General features: G+C 42.6%; 1 protein-coding gene across 2 annotated transcripts; it reads right to left on the reverse strand.

Moving 5' to 3' along the window:
- Nucleotides 1-169: 169 nt before the first annotated feature.
- LOC115696988 (cationic amino acid transporter 2, vacuolar) lies at nt 170-9,211 on the reverse strand. Of its 2 annotated transcripts, none has more exons than XM_030623883.2 (14): nt 8,627-9,211; nt 7,658-7,859; nt 7,258-7,342; nt 6,813-6,953; nt 6,585-6,703; nt 6,346-6,442; nt 6,049-6,221; nt 5,893-5,959; nt 4,067-4,225; nt 2,704-2,977; nt 2,117-2,225; nt 1,691-1,803; nt 1,035-1,110; nt 170-556 (listed from the first exon to the last, which is right to left on the reverse strand). In XM_030623883.2, the coding sequence occupies exons 1-14, from the start codon at nt 8,796-8,798 to the stop codon at nt 400-402; spliced, it is 1,944 nt and encodes a 647-aa protein (XP_030479743.1). In that variant the 5' UTR covers nt 8,799-9,211; the 3' UTR covers nt 170-399. The 2 variants fall into 2 exon arrangements, with proteins under 2 accessions (XP_030479743.1, XP_030479744.1); XM_030623884.2 differs by having other exon boundaries at nt 8,008-9,138.
- Between the last annotated feature and the right edge of the window lie 10,726 nt (nt 9,212-19,937).

The raw sequence follows: 19,937 nt of genomic DNA on the forward strand, positions 1-19,937 counted from the left end.
CAGAAAAAATCCCTAAATAATATTTATTGTGTTTCAATTTTAACATTTTCATCTTAAGTAATATTTACATAGCCTCTAAATAAATATAATATATATATATATATATTTGATTGATTCTAAACTAATAGAGAGAGAGAGAGAGAGAGAGAGAGAGAGAGAGAGAGAGAGAGAGCTCTAAAATACTTGTATAATGAAATCAGTAAAAGTGGTGAGACTTTTGTTGCAAATTCTATTTACAAGTAAGAACAAACATGATATCTGTAAGGTCTATCGTACAAAGGAGTGGACTACTTTTGTAGTCCTTCCGGCAATAAATAATGCAAGTAAATATTAACAAGACAACACCTTTGTTACAAACCATACTTGGTTGGATCACATGAAATTCCTTGACAATGGGAACTAAGCCACATAGTTTGCTGAACCATGACGAATTTCATCTGCGTGTGCAGTCGGAACATAAACTGCATCTCGCAGTGAGCTGTGTGTACGACCATAAAACAAATAGACCACGACCCCTAGAACCAGCCACACAGAAACCCGCGCCCAAGTTGCAGCTCTGCACGTGAAATGAAAGTAAATTTTCTATTAGCTGCTAGAGAAAGAAAATATGCAATTCAAAAACTGGGAACAGTCTCAGAAGCCCAAGTTCCAATTCCAAAGGACAGCTATGATGAATAAGAGATATTAACTAAGGATTTGATATTATCTGATTTCAATACTTATCAATTAGGATTGTTTATTTGCTCGTCTATATGACTGCCTAGTTATGTTCAATTTTTAGAAGTCTTGCCTTCTGAATTTATCAAACTAGTAAATCTCCTACACAGACAACATTTTCAATATCTCTGAAGAATCAAAAGATTTAGTTGGTTGCTTTGAGATTGCATTGTCCTTTCTTGCCAATATTATTGAGTTGTTTTCTTTTTCTCAGCTAAAGCATACGAATCTATCCCATGGTTCTTGGAAAAAGAAAAGTATAATGTAACATAAAATAAAATAAAAGAACATATAAAAGTAATAAATTAAATAATTACCCGAGATTAACCAGAAGGTACACATTGATGAGGATACAAGCAATAGGCAGCAATGGGACAAACGGGCAAATGAAACCTGAAAAAAGAAATAGATGATCTCTGTTAATAAATAACTTGGATGAATGCATTTCAAAATATTATGGCACTCTAGTACAAATGATATGGATATATAGTACACTTGGGCATGGCTACGTAGAGGGTTGCATGACTTAGGGAGGAAAAATATTGAGGAGAGGAAGACTCTTCTCCTGTTGTATTATATCTCATATGAATGGAAGGATCCAATTATGATGAGATAATTATAGGCTAAGCCTGATAATACGAAATCCATACTACCATTTCCATACACAAACTAATCCTCCAACCGCTCTTCTTCCTCATTCCACTTCCTCTTATCAAACACACAATTTGTGATGTGGCCCAAGGAATAGCCCAACTCATATATAGGTACACTTGGGCATGGCATAAATTTATGAGACATGCTTAACAAGTATAGACATAGCCATAGCCGACTTCTCAAGAACATCTAACCATAAATAACTGTACCTATTTTCACCAATATCTCCACTGCTTAGTAGTGTACTTGCATCCATTAATTCAAAGAAATACCAAGTATACCCCACCCCCCAAGTATTAAATATAACTAGTGAGCATACCTCCTGCGTGTCCGAAGCTGTGGCGTGCATCGTCTTGATCTATACAGGTCAGCACAACAAGACCAGATAAAATAAGAGCACCACCAACTCCACACAATGAGTACCGAAGAAAGCTGGAAGAACAATGAACAGACAAAATCTTAGAAGTGGGAAATGCCAAAAAAAATTGAAAATATATGAAAATGGAAACCCCACAAATAATGTGCAACCATTTTTACTTAATTTTGGGGTCAACCAGAACAACTAAAACCACAAGTACCTTCCACAAAAATGAGAGGCCAGTGTTTACATCAAATCTCTGAGAATCAAAAAATTTGTGGACAAAAGAGCCAAATGGCATCCATGACTCACATCACATACCCCATGTAATTGGGAAACAGGATATACTATGAGCCAAAATTAAAACGAACCAAGGAATTAACATACCTTGGAAAGCCCAAACTTGAAGCTGAATACGCAAGGAGAAACTCCCCAATGCATGTTAACATAATCGTCCAGCCAGCAATTTTTCGCCTTTTACTTTCATTCATAACATCTGCAACAATCAATAAGATGGTACTTAAACATTTTTCAGAAGAAACCAGAGACATAGGATAGGAAAATCATATAGCATGAAAAAGAATAGAATGCATAATTAGATTCCTAAATCTCAGAACAAACAAAGGTCGTAACAGAAATCCATGCTCTAACATATCCATGTAACAGCCCATATGCCAAACTGAACATAGAAAAAAATGATGCTACTGAAGGAAAAATACAATTAAATAAAAAAAAGAAAAAGCAAACAAAGCTTCAGACATAGTTCAGTCACCTCTAACATAGTTTTAACAAGCGGGGGAAAATATTATAGCAGCAACAAATGTAATGGTCACAGTACCAAAACAGAAAGCTATTGAGCGCACATCAAATGCTTGAATTTATTTAGCATTATAGTTATAAAGTAGATGTAATTGGCATCACAATAAGTGTTTGTACCTAATTTCATAGGAATAAGAAAGCATTACAGGACTTACAGTTGCCAATATGTAGATGTTTGGCAATCAAAGGAATTTCCACGGAGACATCTACTTCATCAAGTAAAGGTTGAGCACTATCCTTGGAGGAGATAACAATAACCTTGGGATCTTTTCCGTTGCTTTTCTTACTACTCTCACCATACTGCAATGCGAATGAATCAATGGACTCATGAAGAGATGGTGGCAGTGGCACCTCATCTGGTGGGACATACCTGAGTATTAATACAGATATTGCTACCATAGTAAACGCAACAAGTGTACCCACGCTGACCTGCCAATGGCAAAGGCATCAGTACAAAAAACACAAACTGGAATTCAAAGTTTAAATTTGTACGTTTTTATAAAAGGAACTGAAAACATTCAAAAATGGGAAAATACATCAGACTAGAAATTACAGCAAGAAACTCCAATCTCTGGCTAAATCAACAAATAACCTTCATTTGAACTCTTTCACATTGTACAACCAAATAGCTACCCAATATCTAACCTTATCTCATAGGCTTTCAGGATTAACCTCAAAATCTTCAAAAATTCTTATGTTCAACTCTAACCAGGATGCCCAGCACATAACCATTATAGCTATACTCAAAATTTACATTTGTAGAAACTACCTATGAAACAACAGATGCTCTATGACTATGATACTTAACAAACAATGAGCATTCTTTTTTTTTTACTACCAACATTTTTCCAGCATAGTAATCTGCATAATAGGCTTGCATTCCCACTCCCTATTGACTCCTCATCCCTACTCATCAGCAGTACATTGGAGGAAAAAAAATGCCTATATTCAATTGAAAGGACATACCTAGATAACTGCCCAATAAATGGTTGACGACATAATCCGTGATAATTTTTAAAATCTTCAATACTCTGAAGCTTGACACCTTAACTAGATGACCAGCTAATAATAAAATAATAGGAAAAAAGAATGTGAAGCAGAAAGAAGTACAAAGAAAGGAGAGAAGTCCAATAATTACAAGATAGATGCCAGCTCCCTTAAGAAGCCTGAAAAGAATAGATTCCTGACATGTTTTACATCAAATAACCGCAAAACTACCCAATACTTGATTCTCCCAACATTATCCAAGTTTTCAGATTTAGAAGACACTTGCAAAAACAAAAATGATAGGAAAGATCACAGCTAATGTTTTCGGCATCACTCAATTTTTACATCATATCAGTTTTGTTGAGTTGCTTTGTGATAAAAAAATTGCTCCCAATAAATCTCAATGCACCATGATCTTCTCTAGTACCGCCACTGTGTGCATCTTCATAACAAAATGAAAAAAAAATACACTACATTGCAGAAAAAAAAAAACAAACATTGCAATAATTACCCAGAAAATATGTAACTTACCATTCCCGCCAATTCTGAAACATCCATAAAGAATGCCAAGATTGCAGCACCAATTCCAGTTACCAGTGTGCTCTTTATAGGAACTTGTGTGCGCTCGTTAACATCTGAAAAGAATGATGGCAGCAACCCATCCCTAGCCATTGCCATCAGAATTCTTGGCTAAGAAATCAAGAAATAACAGTGTTATCCAGGAAAAATTTAAAATAGAATTAACAAAAAGGAAAGATACATAAATGACAACAATAGAAGATTCATGGTAATAAACCAGCAGAAAGGAGCAAATGAATCTTCACATTTAAGAAATAATATAAATTTAGGAGGGCAACCTACTGAGCAATAACTACTATACTTTCATTTCTGGATTCATGATAAATATCACAAACTAAAATACAGCCTGTAATTGAATAGTACTATACCTAAGCCTAATTAGAACATTAATTCAGTAATTATTTTAAGATTAGTTATTTTATAATCAATTACTGTATCAAGATCTAAATCAAGTAGAAGAAAGAAGCTCTGGAATGTGACATCATCGGCTATATGCCGGCACTCTTGCTAAAAAAATGTTGAATTTTTTAGATATTCAAGAAAAATGTTTATAAAATTGAGAAAAATCGGTCTTCCTTGTTCTATCACTGTCACGTGATAATAAGAAAAACAGGAATGTGTAAAGTTCCTTATTTTCTTTTTCTTTTTCTTTTTTTTTGGCAAACATAAAGATAAGACACGTTTGGTGGTTATTTAAAGTGATCCCTTATGACCTTCTGTATTCCCAGCATCATCTTTTGCAAGTTGCAACTCTATCCTTTCTCTAATACTAAATATGGTTCCATATAAAACAAAAATGATCAATTATTGTATGATAAACTAAAAAATGCTCGTGCTTGTAAAGCATTGTTTTTCATTCTTCCTTCTGTCTTACAGTTAACGGGTACATTCTGTATCAGGACAGACTACTGCCTACCTTTGCATTCCTATTACCAATTTTAAATAAACAAATAAACTTAACTATAAATATACATATATTTTTAATTTTTGGCCCTGGCAGTTTAAGCAATAAAACTCCCATAGGCCCCAAGTTTATAAGTCTAGGCAGTGGCCCCAGCTGAACTTATATTAATAATGAAAAAAATACTAGTTTGAGAAATTATACTGAAGACATTTACAACAAGACACTCTAATATTTAGCTAGCTAAGTGAAAAAAAAAAAAAGCGGGGGGCCTTTTGAACTCGTTCACATTGCTACCCAATATCTAACTTTATCCCACATTTTCAAGACAAGCCACACCCAATACTTGAAAGAATTAGAAAATAGGTATTTATTGATACCAAAAAGAGATATTACAAAGTTCCAAACCTTTCGGGCAGTTTGGTATCTCCCTGAGTAATCTTTTACTCACTTAGTAATATAGGATAGCTCACTTAAAGCTACTAATATTTTGACAACTCAGCCTCTAAAATTCTAATCAATTATACTAATGAGACTAATATTAAGGTATATAACAAAATCATATTCTATTTCCACTGTAAACATGCATTTCTATTATTAGTTATCAAATGTACAATCATCATTCATTCCAACCCCACATAATTACGACCATCTCTATTACATACTATCTTAATTGCAAGGATTGAGCAGGGAAAGGGAATTAGTATCAAAAGACAAAGATAAAGATATCTTAGTTACGCGAAAAATCCTATAAATGGTGTACACCCATATCTAGCTCAAAAGCATAATACAGCATGAACAATAGCTAGCTCAAAAGCAAAAACCAATAAATTGTGAAATTGTGACAGAGGAAAACACATTAACAACCAATTTGTACCTGAGGAAGGAGAGAACCCATCAACGTCGAGCAGAGTGCAGTAACAGCTCCAACAGTTATCACATACCTTTAATGACAAGCATAAAAAGTCTGTTAAATTTAGTCACAGCTTTCAACAAATTTTCAAAAATTATCATAGCATATCTGTAAACTTACGAAGCCCAATCCATCCCATGGCTAGCAAATGCAGTAGAGATGGGAGTGTCAGGATCCATTGCATTATAGGGTACCAAACCGACGATGACAACAGAGACCAACATGTACAAAGCACAGCAGATAGAAAGTGATGCTCCAATACCCAGAGGTAAATCTCGTCGAGGGTTTTTCACCTACGAAAATAAGAAAAATAGGAACTTCAAAAATGTAAGCTCCCCTTTATTAATCGCACCCCATACCCCACCCTACCCAAAAATAAATTTTGGTAAAGACAATAAAAAAAAAAAATACTAGTACCTCTTCAGCGGTGCTTGCAACTGTATCAAAGCCAATGTACGAAAAGAAAACTGTAGCAGATCCAGCAAGCATTCCATCAACCCCAAAGGGAAAATACCTTTAGAAAAGGAAGATATATTTTTTAAAACATTATTATTCATCTATATATATTATATACATAGAAAGAGAAATAGATTGCCTAACTCTATTGTATCCTATAAAAGAAAACAGAAAGGCAAAAAAGATGGTTGTCTAAATACCCAGTAGGAAGCTCATATCCAACCCATCCAGACTTGAAACCCAAGTAAGTACCCGCTATTATGACAAATAGCAGTACGCAAACATTTGCTGTTGTCACTATAGCTTGTGCTAGAGTACTCTGCAATATTTAAGTGATATAAGATGAGCCTAACAAATTTGAGGTAATGGAAAACAATCAAATGTTGGCCTCAAATTAAACAAGACTAGAGCACAAACATATAGCTTACTTCCTTAATTCCCACAGACAGGAGCCCAGTGACAACAAATACCAAAACTGCAGCAAAGGGATCAACCGTAATGTCAAGCCCAGGGATATATTGACGGCTAAGAAAAGCTGGCAGGTTGTTCTGTCCTCCAAAAAGAAATCCCTATAAGAGAAAGAAGAAGAGGAAAAAGAATGCGGGTAAAAATAGTGAAATTATTGCAGAAAAACAGTAACTTTCATAACCCAAAGACAAATTTAACTTTCATATCAACATCAAGCGACAGAGACTAAGACAGCTGCCATAGGAACTTCATACAAAATGTAAGAAACCAATTGCTAATATCAAAAATTTTGGACTGCGCAAAAACGACGAAACAAAATTTAATAGCAGCATTGACAATAAATCTTATTCAAATTGAAATTCAGGAAAGAAAAAAAAAAGTTTAGAGTTTAAGGAATTTATATACCAAATTTGGAGATATTCCTCTAGCAACAGCTGCCCCACTAAGTGTATATTCCAGTAATAAAGCCCAACCAACCAACCAAGCAAGTCTAGCAAACATAAAAGTAAAAAAATTACAATCTGAAAAAATAAACCACATATTGAACACCCACCCCATTCCAGAGAACATTCATCATATACATCAAAACAGAAACTTGAGATTAGTCATTCCTCCCCTCCAAGGAAAGGAAAAATTTGAGATTGCACCCTATTTCCTTACCTATATGTATAATGGAAGTTTTGTCACCTTTGACGTATATTTCGCAATAGGCATTTAATGGCATAATTCAAATGGTGTTTATAATTTTAATTCTTTCAAAAGTACCCAATTGATGAAACAAATAATTAAAGAAAAAACGGAATACCCTTCTCCAGCACATATATATGAATAATGATAGGCACTTCCTGCAGAAGGGCAACGACTTGAGAGCTCTGCATAGCAAAAAGCTGATAGAGCAGCAGCTATTCCAGCTATTAAAAATGAAATGGTCAAGGCTGGTCCAGTATGCTCTCTAGCAACTGTTCCAACTAGGATATAAACTCCAGCTCCAATTGTTGAGCCAACTCCTGATCAAAGTATATAGACGAATTAACTGATGAGTTCAGGAAAACAAAACTACAAAAGATACAAATGTTACATGTCAAACTAGGAGAGTCAAGGGATATCTGTTTTAATTTAAGAAGAATAGTATTAGATCAAAACTTTGTTTATCACCTTTGCTTTTCGTGATCAGCACTTTGTTGATCATCTTTACTTTTCCAATGGTGACAATATAACTAGGGATGGTAATTCATGTCACAACCCGACACGACAACACAAACTCGACATGAATTATTACGAGTAAGTGTCATGAAAAATAGGTGTGGATCGAACCCGAATGACAAAAACAATTTTTTGCGTTGATTAGGTTAAACACGCTCGAAACTAACATGAATTAATCTGTTTATATTCAGTATATTGTTGAAATTAAAGAAAATTACTCACAAAAATACATTATAGCTTATTCACATTTGATAATTATTTGATATAAAGAATTTTGTTCCATGACACGAATTGCCAACCCCTACTATAAATGGCTCTCTTATGTAATCAAACAACTTCTGCCTCAAACTAGAGAAAATAAAGTAGCGTCCCAATCAATCAGTTTTGAACTGTTGAACATTAAAATTTGACAGTAGACTTGGGTGATAGAAATGTGTTAATATCATCATACAACTACTGGGCATACATTAATCTAAAACAAACAGCTTCAAAATAATAAAATCCATATTAATAAATGGGAAGATCGACCAATTATTGGAGTTAGTTTAAAGAAAGAAAAACCAAATGTTACCAATTGCAACAAGATAGGGAACAGATAACTCTTTGGCCAATTGAGGTCCTTTCTTATCATTAGCAGAATCCACCTGTTTCCTCCTGGTCAAGCTCTTAATGCCACCTCCCCAACCCCGTGAACCCCGTGAAGATGATAATGAACCACCATCACAATCATCTGAAACACCCATCACACAAAAAGAAAATTCCCAACAAGATTTTCCAAAGAATCACAAGAATAGTCTCTGTGGTTGATCTCAAAGAATCAAAATAACTTGGAGCAAATCTGCCCGCCTTCCCCAATTACTGATCTTGGGAAGGCTTGAAATTTTGAAGAAATAGCGGGCAGAGCTCCTGGGATTTTCTTCTTTCTTGCTTATTATGACTCTCAACTTGATACGCAAAGAAAAATGATTGGTAGCTTTAGCTTGTGATTAAAGCATTTCGGATTTTGGATTTTGTTTAATTAATTAATATTATTTTTCTCTTTCTGGTCAGATTCTCCATCACTGATGACCTACCCCCTCTTATCAGCTTTATGGGATTCCATTCCATGCAATTTATTCTTACTACTAGTGGCATTGCACTCACGCGCCAAGATTGTGGGTTGGCTCCTAAAAATATTTAAGTGCGACTATTTTAAAAAATAATTAATGTTTTAAAAAATTATTTCATATACTATTTTTTTTTTTTTTTTTTTAAATTTAAAGTTTGAGTTTCTAAGAGGGATTATATTACAAAAACATAAAAACAACAAAAAAAAATTATAAAAATACAGTTTCACGGACTTTTAAACATTTTTACGATTTTTTTGAGTTTATTTACAGAAAATACGGTCGTTTTATGTTGTAATCATGTTAATTTGTTGTTGATTTTTTGTTATATGTATATTATTTTTTATTGTTATTTTGATGTTACTTTTATGTAGTTTTCTTGTTGATTTTATGTTGTTTTCGTTTTATTTTTTTAGAAAACCGTAAAAATATAAAAAAAAAAAAACATTACTTGCATGTAAAAATGTATATATTTTACAAAAAATGGTGTCTTATGTAATTATTCCTTTCTAAAATGGTTACTGTTGACCGAGGTTTTCGGCAACTAGTAAAATATGAATGTAATGATGAGCTGTAAGAAAACGAGATGAAGACTTTTTACGTGGTTGGGGCGTTAATGAGCCTTAGTCCACGAGCCACTGCTATTTATGGATATCTTTAATACAGATTCTACACTTGGGAGAATGTTTCCCTCTTTAATACAAAGAATGTTCTTGGTGAGTTTTTTCTCTTCTTGCTCTTAAGCAGCCAAGATCCTCCGACCCCCTTAAATGAGCTTTGAGGGGGTATTTATAGTGTTTTGGTGGGGTAATCCCTAGAATTGTTCTTACATATGTGTCTGTAAGAATCCATAAAGTTGGGCATTTCCGATGAATATACCATGGGTGATGCATGGTCAAATCCCTAGGTGCTGTAGGGTTTTTATGGAGAATGTCCTTTTTGTCTTATGATTGACGTGACTCTTCGCAGAGTAGCCGTCGCTAGACTTAAATGATCATTACCTTGTAGCTTGTTTGGGGGTTGTGCCGTCAGACTTTATTGCGTGTTACAGTCCCAACACGCTTCCTCCCATGCAGCATTAAATGCGACTTGATTTCTCGGGAGAGACCTGACACATCCCGGAGTGCCTTTAAGCTATGCTCGCTTCCGGGAGTACCTTGTACTCCGGGTACATCTTCCGGGACCCATGCGAATAATGCTTCCTGGTGTCATACAAAGACTTAGCAGTTCTTCTCAAGTAATTTGATCCACGTGTCCCCTCTTGACTGGTCCACGTATATTGGGCGAATTTAGGAGCAACATTTACCCCCCAAGCCTTGTTTACTTAGTAAAAATAAACCAAGGCTTGTTCAAGTGTCTCCAGTTGACTCCTCATTTCCCCAGCTCGAGCCTCGAGCGCGTGGGGGCACATTAAATGATGTTATTTAATGCGACAATACGTTTGTTCGCAGGAATGTTTCCAGCCGCCTCCTCGGTCTTATGATACGACTTGGGGGCGCGTGAAGGTGTGTCTAATAATGGCATTAAATGCAGTGATTCACTTTTGCAGAGGTCGATTCGTTTCACGCCCTATGATTGATGCGGCGCATTGATGGTGTCAGGCGGATACTCAAACGTTTGCACCGCCTTAATGGTGGATTGATCTAGCCCGTTGATCTTTTGGGAATTCGAATCGTGCGTTTCCCCTGCCGTACGATTGGTAGGTGGAGACGCTTGTTCCTCATGCATTTTTGCCTATAAAAGCCACCACCTTTCCTTCATTTCGGTTACTTTCCATTCCTTACCATTTTTGCTCGAATTTCTCAGAGAGAAAATTCCTCGAAGTAACCTGGCCCTTCTAACACTTAAACACTTCCTGTAATTTTCCAGTGTTTGGTTTTGCCAGTGCTTCTCAACTCTCGCTCAATCATACCCAGTACCCCCAGTTCAACAATCAACTGTAAGTTTTTTGCATCTTTAGATAATAACATGCTTACATTTATTTTGCTTGTTTTCTGGGTTCGTACTTAGAGATTTCTGGAGTGTGAGTGTTTGAGTTCTTCGAGTTCGGCTTTACGCTTTACTGTATTAGCTGTAGAGTCGCCATTGTCATGCCTCTGTCGTAGGCGTACAGTTTTGTTTGAAGAAGGCCATGTATCCTTCGTTTAGCCATCGCTTAGGGCATGGGAAAACTTTTTCCTTTTCTTCCCCTTTTTGCAAAACCACTTTTACTGTGATTTTACCGCACCCGACACTTGTTCAGGGATTCTCTTTTGAGTTTCCCAGGTGACACGTGTCCGGAGGGGGGCCTCTTTCCAGCGGTTAGGGGACCCCCACTCCCTTTTTTCTCTGATTTAGGGTTTGATATGGGGCCTAACTGCTGGGTTTTTTCTTTTTGCCTTTCTCAGAGCATAACATGTCTGCTTCTGGCTCGAAGTCTTCAAAGAAGAAGGGGAAGAATATTGCCACCCTGGAGGAGGTTTCTCTGGGACCTGTTGCCCAGGAAGGGTACAAGTCCCGCGCTACTGGTTGGGAAGCGGCCGAGCTCCGATCGACCCTGACCTGCCCTCACCAGCTGGAGAACATCATCAATGTAGCTGGAATCAAACCCTCTACTTCAGGGACCTTCCACCGGCCTCCCCGTGACTCGGAGACGCCCAACCTCAACTATGATGGCTTCGGGGCTTGGAGTCAGACCCATCTGATGGCCGGTGCAATGCTCCCGCTCCAGGATTATTTTGTTAATTTTCTTGTATTTGTCGGCCTTGCGCCATACCAACTTATTCCTCAAGCTTACCGCCTGCTCTCAGGCTTATTTATTTTTTACTCCGCGCGCGGCTGGGGGTCTCCCAGCCCGGCGGAGATTTTGTATTTTTATGAACTTGTATCCGTCCCCAAGAAAGGGGACAAACTTAAGGACGGTTTTTATGGGTTCCGGATCCACCCTGCTAACGAAGGGGTGGTTCCGTATAATAGGCAGACTCATGTTAAGGAGTACCGCCACCGATTTTTCTTCTCCTCCGGTTTTAGGGCCGTGGACCATCCGGAGCTTCTCACGGAGTGGGTGCGAATCCCACCTTACCAGCGGACGCTCACCACTCAGGCTTTCCTTCGAAGGGCCCAAGCCTTCGCCTCCTACGACCATGCCGATCTTGACGTCGGGGGCCTGGTCACCACGGAGAATTGCAGAAAGGCTAAACTTATCCTTTCTCACCAATCCGTGGATGACTCCAACCTTTCCAAGGTTATTTGCCCTAACGTGAGGGCGCCGGTTGCGGAGAAGGCCTTCCGGGATGAGCTTATTGCTACGGCAGAGAAGAAATACCAAGATTATCTCTACCGGAAGGCCCAGGAGAAGGCGTATTCTAGTGCCCGAGCCGCCTGCGGGAGAGGGCTTCGCGTGGGGAGCCGGTGGTGCGGAGGAGCCAAGCCATCGGCGGGAAGTCCGAGGCAAAATTTTTTGACAAGATTCTTCAAGAAGAGATTGGAGGTCCTTCCGGCGGGGGACCCCTTCGTCTTGAAGGTTCTTCGAGAACCGAGACTTCCGGCCTCGGCCTTCGGTCCCGAATCAAACTCGGGCGCTCCCGTGCTAGCAAGACTTCCGGAGCCGGTGGTAAGTCTCCTTTGATAATTCGGTATGTCCCTTCCGTTGATGAATATACCGGTCGTAGGCCCATAGGGTTCGACGAGCGTCTCCGTAGGTTTAAGATGCCGTCGACCGGTGGGGGGATCATTTGAAGGAATTTTATTTTACAAACTTAGGAGATTACCTAGGTCGGTCCGGATGGGTCTCGGCCCTCCGAACCTATTCCCTTAGGTCCGTCGGCTTACATAGCGTCCGGTGGTTTCGGCCCTCGGACGGTTATCTTGGAGATGATGCCCGGCATTAAAGTTCGGGACTTTGCTAGGGCCGAATTAGGAGTCCGGTAGGAGTAGTTTATTTGCTGCACCTTTTTGTAAGCAGTTTCTCACGGACTTCTAACACTTGCTTATTTTATTGGAACAGGTACCTCCATGGATGCCATCCTGGAACAGCTTGCCGGGGTCCATACTCCGGTGGCTCCTCCGGCTTTCACTCCCTCTCCCCCGGCCCCTTCCTTGAAGGTTTCTTCCGGCGCCCCTCCCGAAACCCTTGACTTAGTGGATGACGAGGAGGTGCTTCGGGAGAAGGCCGAGGAAAGGGTGGGACTTCTCGGAGGAAGCCGCCGAGGGTGCTGGAGAGCCTCAAGCCCTTCCAGTGGTAGCAGAGGAGGACGAGGAGGAGCCTGAAGTGGCTCTGATTCGCAAGCGCAAGGGCAAGATGGTTGCCCAGGATGAGCCGAAGAGGCCTCGGAGGGCCGACACTCCCGCTCATGGCCTAGACGGCGGGGTTTCTCCGATGGAGGAAAATCCTGCTCCTCCTCACATTGAGCTTACCCCGATTCCGGGGGATGAGGCAAGGCAGGAGCTTCGCATAGCCAAACACAACTACGCTATGGACGAGTACTCCCGGGGATATGCCGATGTGGAGGCCCTTAGGAGGATTCTGCGAGCGGAGGTTGAGGCGAGCATTAGCCATCCGGACTATCATGATCCGTGGAACCTCAACCTGGATCCTTTGGCGGACTGGTTCCGTCCCCTCCTAGGGCCCACTTTGGCTCCCTTTGCCGCGGAAATGACCGGTGAGTTCGCTTCTCAGCTTACACGCTGTGCGCCCAAGCGGTTTGCCACTTGCGCTTCCCTGAACTCCATCTTCCAGGTCCAGGACCTCAGCCATTCCCTCACAGTGGTAAGTACTTTGCAATTTCTTGCGTTTCCTTTTTTGGTGTTTGTATTTTGTTTTCTTCCTTTGAGGAATTTTCCCTTACACCCCGTCATGGTTCAGCTTGCGGTGGTGGTCGCCTCTCCAAGAACATCATAAGCCATGGCTTCGCTCTGTCCGATTTTGGGGACATGAACGACGTCAAGAAGGTCCTCCAAGACCTTACAGCGGAGAGGCAGATCTACCAGGAGGCTGCCGAGCGCCAGGAGGCAGTGGCCAAGGCCAAGGAAGAGAAGGCCAAGGCCAGGGAAGAGGAGGCCATCCGGAGGGAAGCTCAGGCGGAGGACATGATCCAGGCCGAGGCCCAGCGGAGAGGCAGGATGGAGGCCCACCATCAGGAGGAGCTAAGGGCTCAAACCGAGGCTGCCGAGAAGGCTAGGCGAGACCTTCGGGAGGCCAGGGAGGCTTTGGATGAAATGGCCGCCAAGGTGAGGTCTCTAGAGGAGACTCACCAGTCGGATATCGAATCCAAGGCCGCTCTAGCTGCGGAGTTGAAGGAGCTTCGGGACTACAAAGATCGCCCATCGGGAAGGCCAAGAGGGCCGAGCTCCTTTCTCCCGTCTCCTGTGCCCGGTGCCCGAAGCGCTTTGATGATGGTGTCTACATGGCTTGGGCCACCAATGATCAGAGTATCAAGCTTTCTTTCTATCCCAAACCCGAGGACATGATTGCCAAATTTCGGGAGAAGAAGAAGAGACTTGATGCTGAGCTTGAGGCACGGATCGGACCTCGTCTTCCGCCGCGGCCGACCGAGCTGCCATATTATTGACCCAGATTGTACCCGTTCTCTTTATAACTCCTTTTTTTTTCTTTGTCTATACTTGCTGCTGCCTTAGAACAATTTACTTACAGGCGGCAGCTTTTATTTGAAGGGGGGACAATTTAAGGCCTGTCCCCGGGCCATTTATACGTGTATGACCTACCCTTCGGGCTAGGATATTTTTTTTTTTTATTTATATATATGTGCGATCTTTTTTCACACTTTATATATTTCAACCTGTCCTTTGGCTCAGGGTTTCATATTTACGCTCTTTATTTTTGCGCATGTTTTTGACCTGCCCTTTGGGTCAGGATATTTTACTTAGCTTGACCTGCCCTTTGGGTCAGGATATTTTACTTAGCTTGACCTGCCCTTTGGGTCGGGATATTTTACTTAGCTTGACCTGCCCTTTGGGTCAGGATATTTTACTTAGCTTGTTTTTGTTTGTCCGTGCGGTATACCCTAGTACCCCCTTGAGTGGCATAGAAACTTTGTTTTTAAGGCACTCAGTTTTATTTAATATAGAGGAGGCATACATTTGGACGGTACAAACCCTTTGAACAAAAGCTAAGTTTTTAATTCGCTACTGGTAGTATTTTCTGAGGTGATCGGCATTCCAGGCTCTTGGGACAGTAGTTCCGTCCATTCTTTTCAGTTTGTAAGTGCCGTAACCGATTTCGTCCTCGATTTCATATGGTCCTTCCCAATTTGGTCCAAGTACCCCCACTCGGGTTCTTGGGTGGCCGGGAAGACCCTTCTTAGGACCATGTCACCAATAGCGAATTTTCTCGTTTTTAACCTTGGAGTTAAAATACTTGGTCACCTTCTTTTGATAAGCGGCCATCCGTATTTGGGACTCATCCGGAGTTCTTCGACTTGATCCGCAGCTTCGGAGCGGGGGCACGATTAGTGGCGGATCGTAGGTCGTTCTCCCGTGGGATGGGAATAATGTTTCCACGGGACCATTGCTTCACAACCGTATGCCATTGAGAACGGCGAGTGACCGGTTGTGGTTCGGGGGTCGTCCGGTAGGCCCACAATACCCTTGGCAATTCTTCGAGCCGGTTATTTTTACAAGCCGGCGGCTTCTTTTTCAAGGTGACCTTTAGGATTTTATTGATCGCCTCCGCCTGGCCGTTTGTTTGAGGCCGGGCTACCGCGGAGAAGCTTTTCACTACTCCGTGTTGGTTGCAGAAGTCAGTAAATTCCTCGCAATCAAATTGCTTTCCATTGTCCGAGACTATTTTGTGAGGTAAGCCGTATCGACACACTATGTTTTTGATAACAAAGTCCAACGCCTTCTTAGCGGTTATTGTCTTCATAGGCTCAGCCTTCCGTCCACTTGGTGAAGTAGTCTACTGCTACTATTGCATACTTTACTCCTCCTTTTCCCGTAGGTAGAGACCCGATGAGATCTATGCCCCAGACCGCTAAGGGCCAGGGGCTTGTCATCAGCGTGATCTCATTTGGAGGAGCTCTCGGTATGTTCGCGTACCTTTGGCACGAGTCACACTTTTGGACATAGTCTATACAATCTTTTTTCATTGTTGGCCAGAAGTATCCCTGCCTCAATATTTTCTTTGAGAGGCTGGGTCCTCCCGTATGATCTCCACAGAACCCTTCATGGACCTCCAGCATGATTTGTCTAGCTTCAGGGTCCGATACACACCTTAAATAAGGCATGCTGAGTCCTCTTCGGTAGAGAATTTGATCCATCATTACATAACGATGAGCACGATGCGAATCTTTCGAGACAGTGCCCTCTCTTGGGGCAACTCACCTGTGGTTATGTATTTTATGATGGGGACCATCCAGCTGGGTTCTTGCCCAACCGTTTGTGTGGTCTCTTTTATTTTGATGCTTGGCTCTGCCAAACGTTCCACTGGTACTACCCCCAGCTCTTCGATCTCACTGTCCGAGGCTAACTTAGCCAGACAGTCCGCGTGAGCGTTCTTTTCTCGGGGGATTCTTTCTATTTTATAGTCTGTGAACTCGTGGAGCAGTTCTCGGACTATTGTTACGTACGCGGCCATCCTTTCACCGCGGGTTTGGTATTCTCCGGATACTTGGTTTACGACCAGCTGAGAATCGCTGTAGACTTCCACCCTCTTGGCTCCTACAGCTTTAGCCAACTTTAGCCCTGCTATCAGGGCCTCATATTCGGCTTCATTGTTCGAAGCTGTGAAGCTGAATCGGAGTGCTGCCTGGAGCCGCAACCCGGTAGGCGATATCATAGCCACTCCGGCTCCTGAACCGTTTTCATTTGAAGCTCCATCCACAAATACTCTCCAAGTGGGGATGGGTGGCTCCGGAGTATTGGCTGTTGCCTCGGCTTCATTACATTCGGTGATGAAGTCCGCCAAGGCTTGGCCTTTTACGGAAATCCGGGGCACGTAATGCAAGTCAAACTGACTCAGTTCCATTGCCCATTTGAGGAGTCTTCCGGAGGCTTCAGGTTTCTGGAGAACTTGCCGGAGTGGATGATTGGTCAAAATTCTGATCGGATGGGCTTGGAAGTATGGTCTCAACTTCCGTGATGCCATCAGGAGGCAGAATACTAGCTTTTCAATGACCGGATACCTTGTCTCGGCCCCTATCATGCGTTTACTAACATAGTACACGGGGTGCTGAATCTTTTCTTCCTCCCGGACCAATGCGACGATCGACCGCATGCTCGGAGACGGCCAAGTAAAGGAACAAGTCTTCTCCAAGGACGAGCTTTGATAGGATAGGAGGTTTGGCCATATGGTCTTTTAACCTTTTGAATGCCTCTTCGCATTCGTCCGTCCATTCGAACTTTTGGCATTTCTTCAGTATGTTGAAGAAGGGTATGCACTTGTCCGTGGATCGTGAGATAAAGCGGCTCAACGCGGCCACCTTTCCGGTCAAACTTTGCACGTCCTTATGTTTCTTGGGGGATGGCATGTCCAAGAGAGCTTGGATTTTCTCCGGGTTTGCCTCGATCCCCCTCTGGCTGACTATGAAGCCCAAGAATTTTCCCGACTTGACCCCGAAGGTACACTTCTTCGGATTGAGCTTCATGCCGTATCTCCGGACGACTTCGAAACATTCTTCTAAGTCGTTTGCATGGCTTTTGCATGCTTTGGATTTGACGAGCATGTCGTCTACATATACTTCCATGTTTCGTCCCAGGAGGCTTTTAAACATCCGGTTAACCATTCTTTGATAGGTTGCTCCGGCGTTTTTCAGTCCGAAAGGCATGACTAGGTAACAGTATACCCCCTTATCGGTCCTGAAGCTAGTGCACTCCTGGTCTGCCGTATGCATATTTATTTGATTGTACCCGGCATAGGCATCCATGAAAGATAGCAGGTTTAAATCCGGAGGTGGCGTCCACCATCCGGTCAATCACAGGCAGCGGAAAGCAGTCCTTTGGGCAGGCTTTGTTTAGATCTGTGAAATCTATGCAAACCCGCCAAGTCCCGTTTGGCTTGGGCACCAGGACCGGATTGGCCAGCCATTCCGGATAGTATACGTCGCGGATCATGCTATTGGACAAAAGTTTATCCACCTCTTTCTCTAATGCCTCGGCTTTTGCCGAGTCGAGCGGGCGTCTCTTTTGCTGTATTGGAGGCATGTCCGGGTTGACGTTGAGGACATGGGTGATGACATGAGGGCTGATGCCGGTCATGTCCTCTTGGCGCCATGCAAAAATGTCAATGGCGCCCTTCAGTGTTTTTATTATTTTATCCTTTTCCTCCGGATCTAGGCCTCTCCCTATCCGGAGTACTTTGGTGGAGTCGTCGTCGCACACTGGTATCTCTTCGACGTCCTCCATTGGTTCTACGACCCTTTCGGATCCTACACGAGGATCCAACTCGTCTTCTTCAGCCTTCTCTACTTCAGGGGGCCCCCGGACCATGAGCACTGGCAAGTGGGTGGCAACGTTGTAACATTGCCTGGCCTCCCCTTGATTTCCCCTCACCGTTCCGACTCCGGCTTCCTGGGTAGGAAATTTTAGGCATAGGTGTCGGATGGAAGTTATTGCACCAAAGTCGACGAGGGCCGGTCGGCCTAAGATTGCGTTGTAGGCTGTTGGACAGTCTACTACCACGAAGGTGCAATACTTGAACGTGCTCTGGGGAGTATCCGGGCACAGGGTAACTGGGAGCCTGACTTTTCCCATCGGGATTAGAGTTGTCCCGTTAAACCCTGTGAGCTGCGATCCGCTAGGAGAGAAGTCCCGGTCGGTCAACCCTATCGCAGTGAAGGCCTCTTTGAAGAGCAAGTTAACGGAACTTCCATTATCAATCAGGACCCTGGCCACCACTTTATTTGCAATGGGGGTCTCTATGACCAGCGGGTCGTGATGAGGAAAGCGCACCGTCTTGGCGTCTTCTTCCGTGAACGTTATGGGCTGGTCCATTAGCCGAGGCCTTTGAGCTGGGAGTTGAGTGACCTCCCACACCTCACTGTGCCTTGCGGCCTCGGCATATCTCTTTCGCTCCTTTCGAGTGTTTCCTCCGATATGGGGACCTCCGGAGATCATGGCTACCCGTCCATTAGGCCGGGGCGGTAGTCCGGGTATATGCTGGGCGTCACCTGCGGGAGCAGCTGGAGGCAATGCTCCTGCTGTACCCCCTGGTGTTCCCGAAGGCATGCCCCCTGCCACCTGCCCCGGGTTAAGGTGGGGCAACCTATTTTTGATCCACTCATAGAGGTGGCCCAACCGGATCAGGTTCTCAATCTCATCTTTGAGATTTTTACACTCGTTGGTGCTGTGGCCAATATCGTTGTGATATTCGGACCTTTTACTCGGATCTCTCCGGGAGCTGTCCCTGTACAATGGCTGGGGCCTCCGGTAATGCGTATTCTGCCTTGTGGCAAAATAGACACGTTCCTGAGAGTCCGTGAGCTCTGTGTACTGGGTGTATTGGGGTGTGTACCCCTTCTTTTGGCGCTTCTCCCCCGTTCGGGTCGCCCTTGGAAGATCTTTTGCTTAGACCCTTGGGTAGGGCTGTTAAGCTAGCGGTTGGGGCAGCTGTGAAGGAGCCCGTCCATTCACCCGGACGGATTGCCGTAATGGGAAGATGCGGGGGCGTAGCTTGGCCTCGGTCGTATCCGGGAGTAGCAGAAAACTGTATGCCACTAATCGGAGGGGTCGCGGTCGGGACAGTACCCGAGGGCGATACTCCTGGCATGTATCCTGCTATCCCGGTGGGATAATAGCCTCCGTAAGCCACGATTTGGGCTTCTTCGAGGTTAATATATTTTT

Source organism: Cannabis sativa, chromosome 7 (assembly GCF_029168945.1).
Source record: "Cannabis sativa cultivar Pink pepper isolate KNU-18-1 chromosome 7, ASM2916894v1, whole genome shotgun sequence".
Lineage (NCBI taxonomy): Eukaryota > Viridiplantae > Streptophyta > Magnoliopsida > Rosales > Cannabaceae > Cannabis > Cannabis sativa.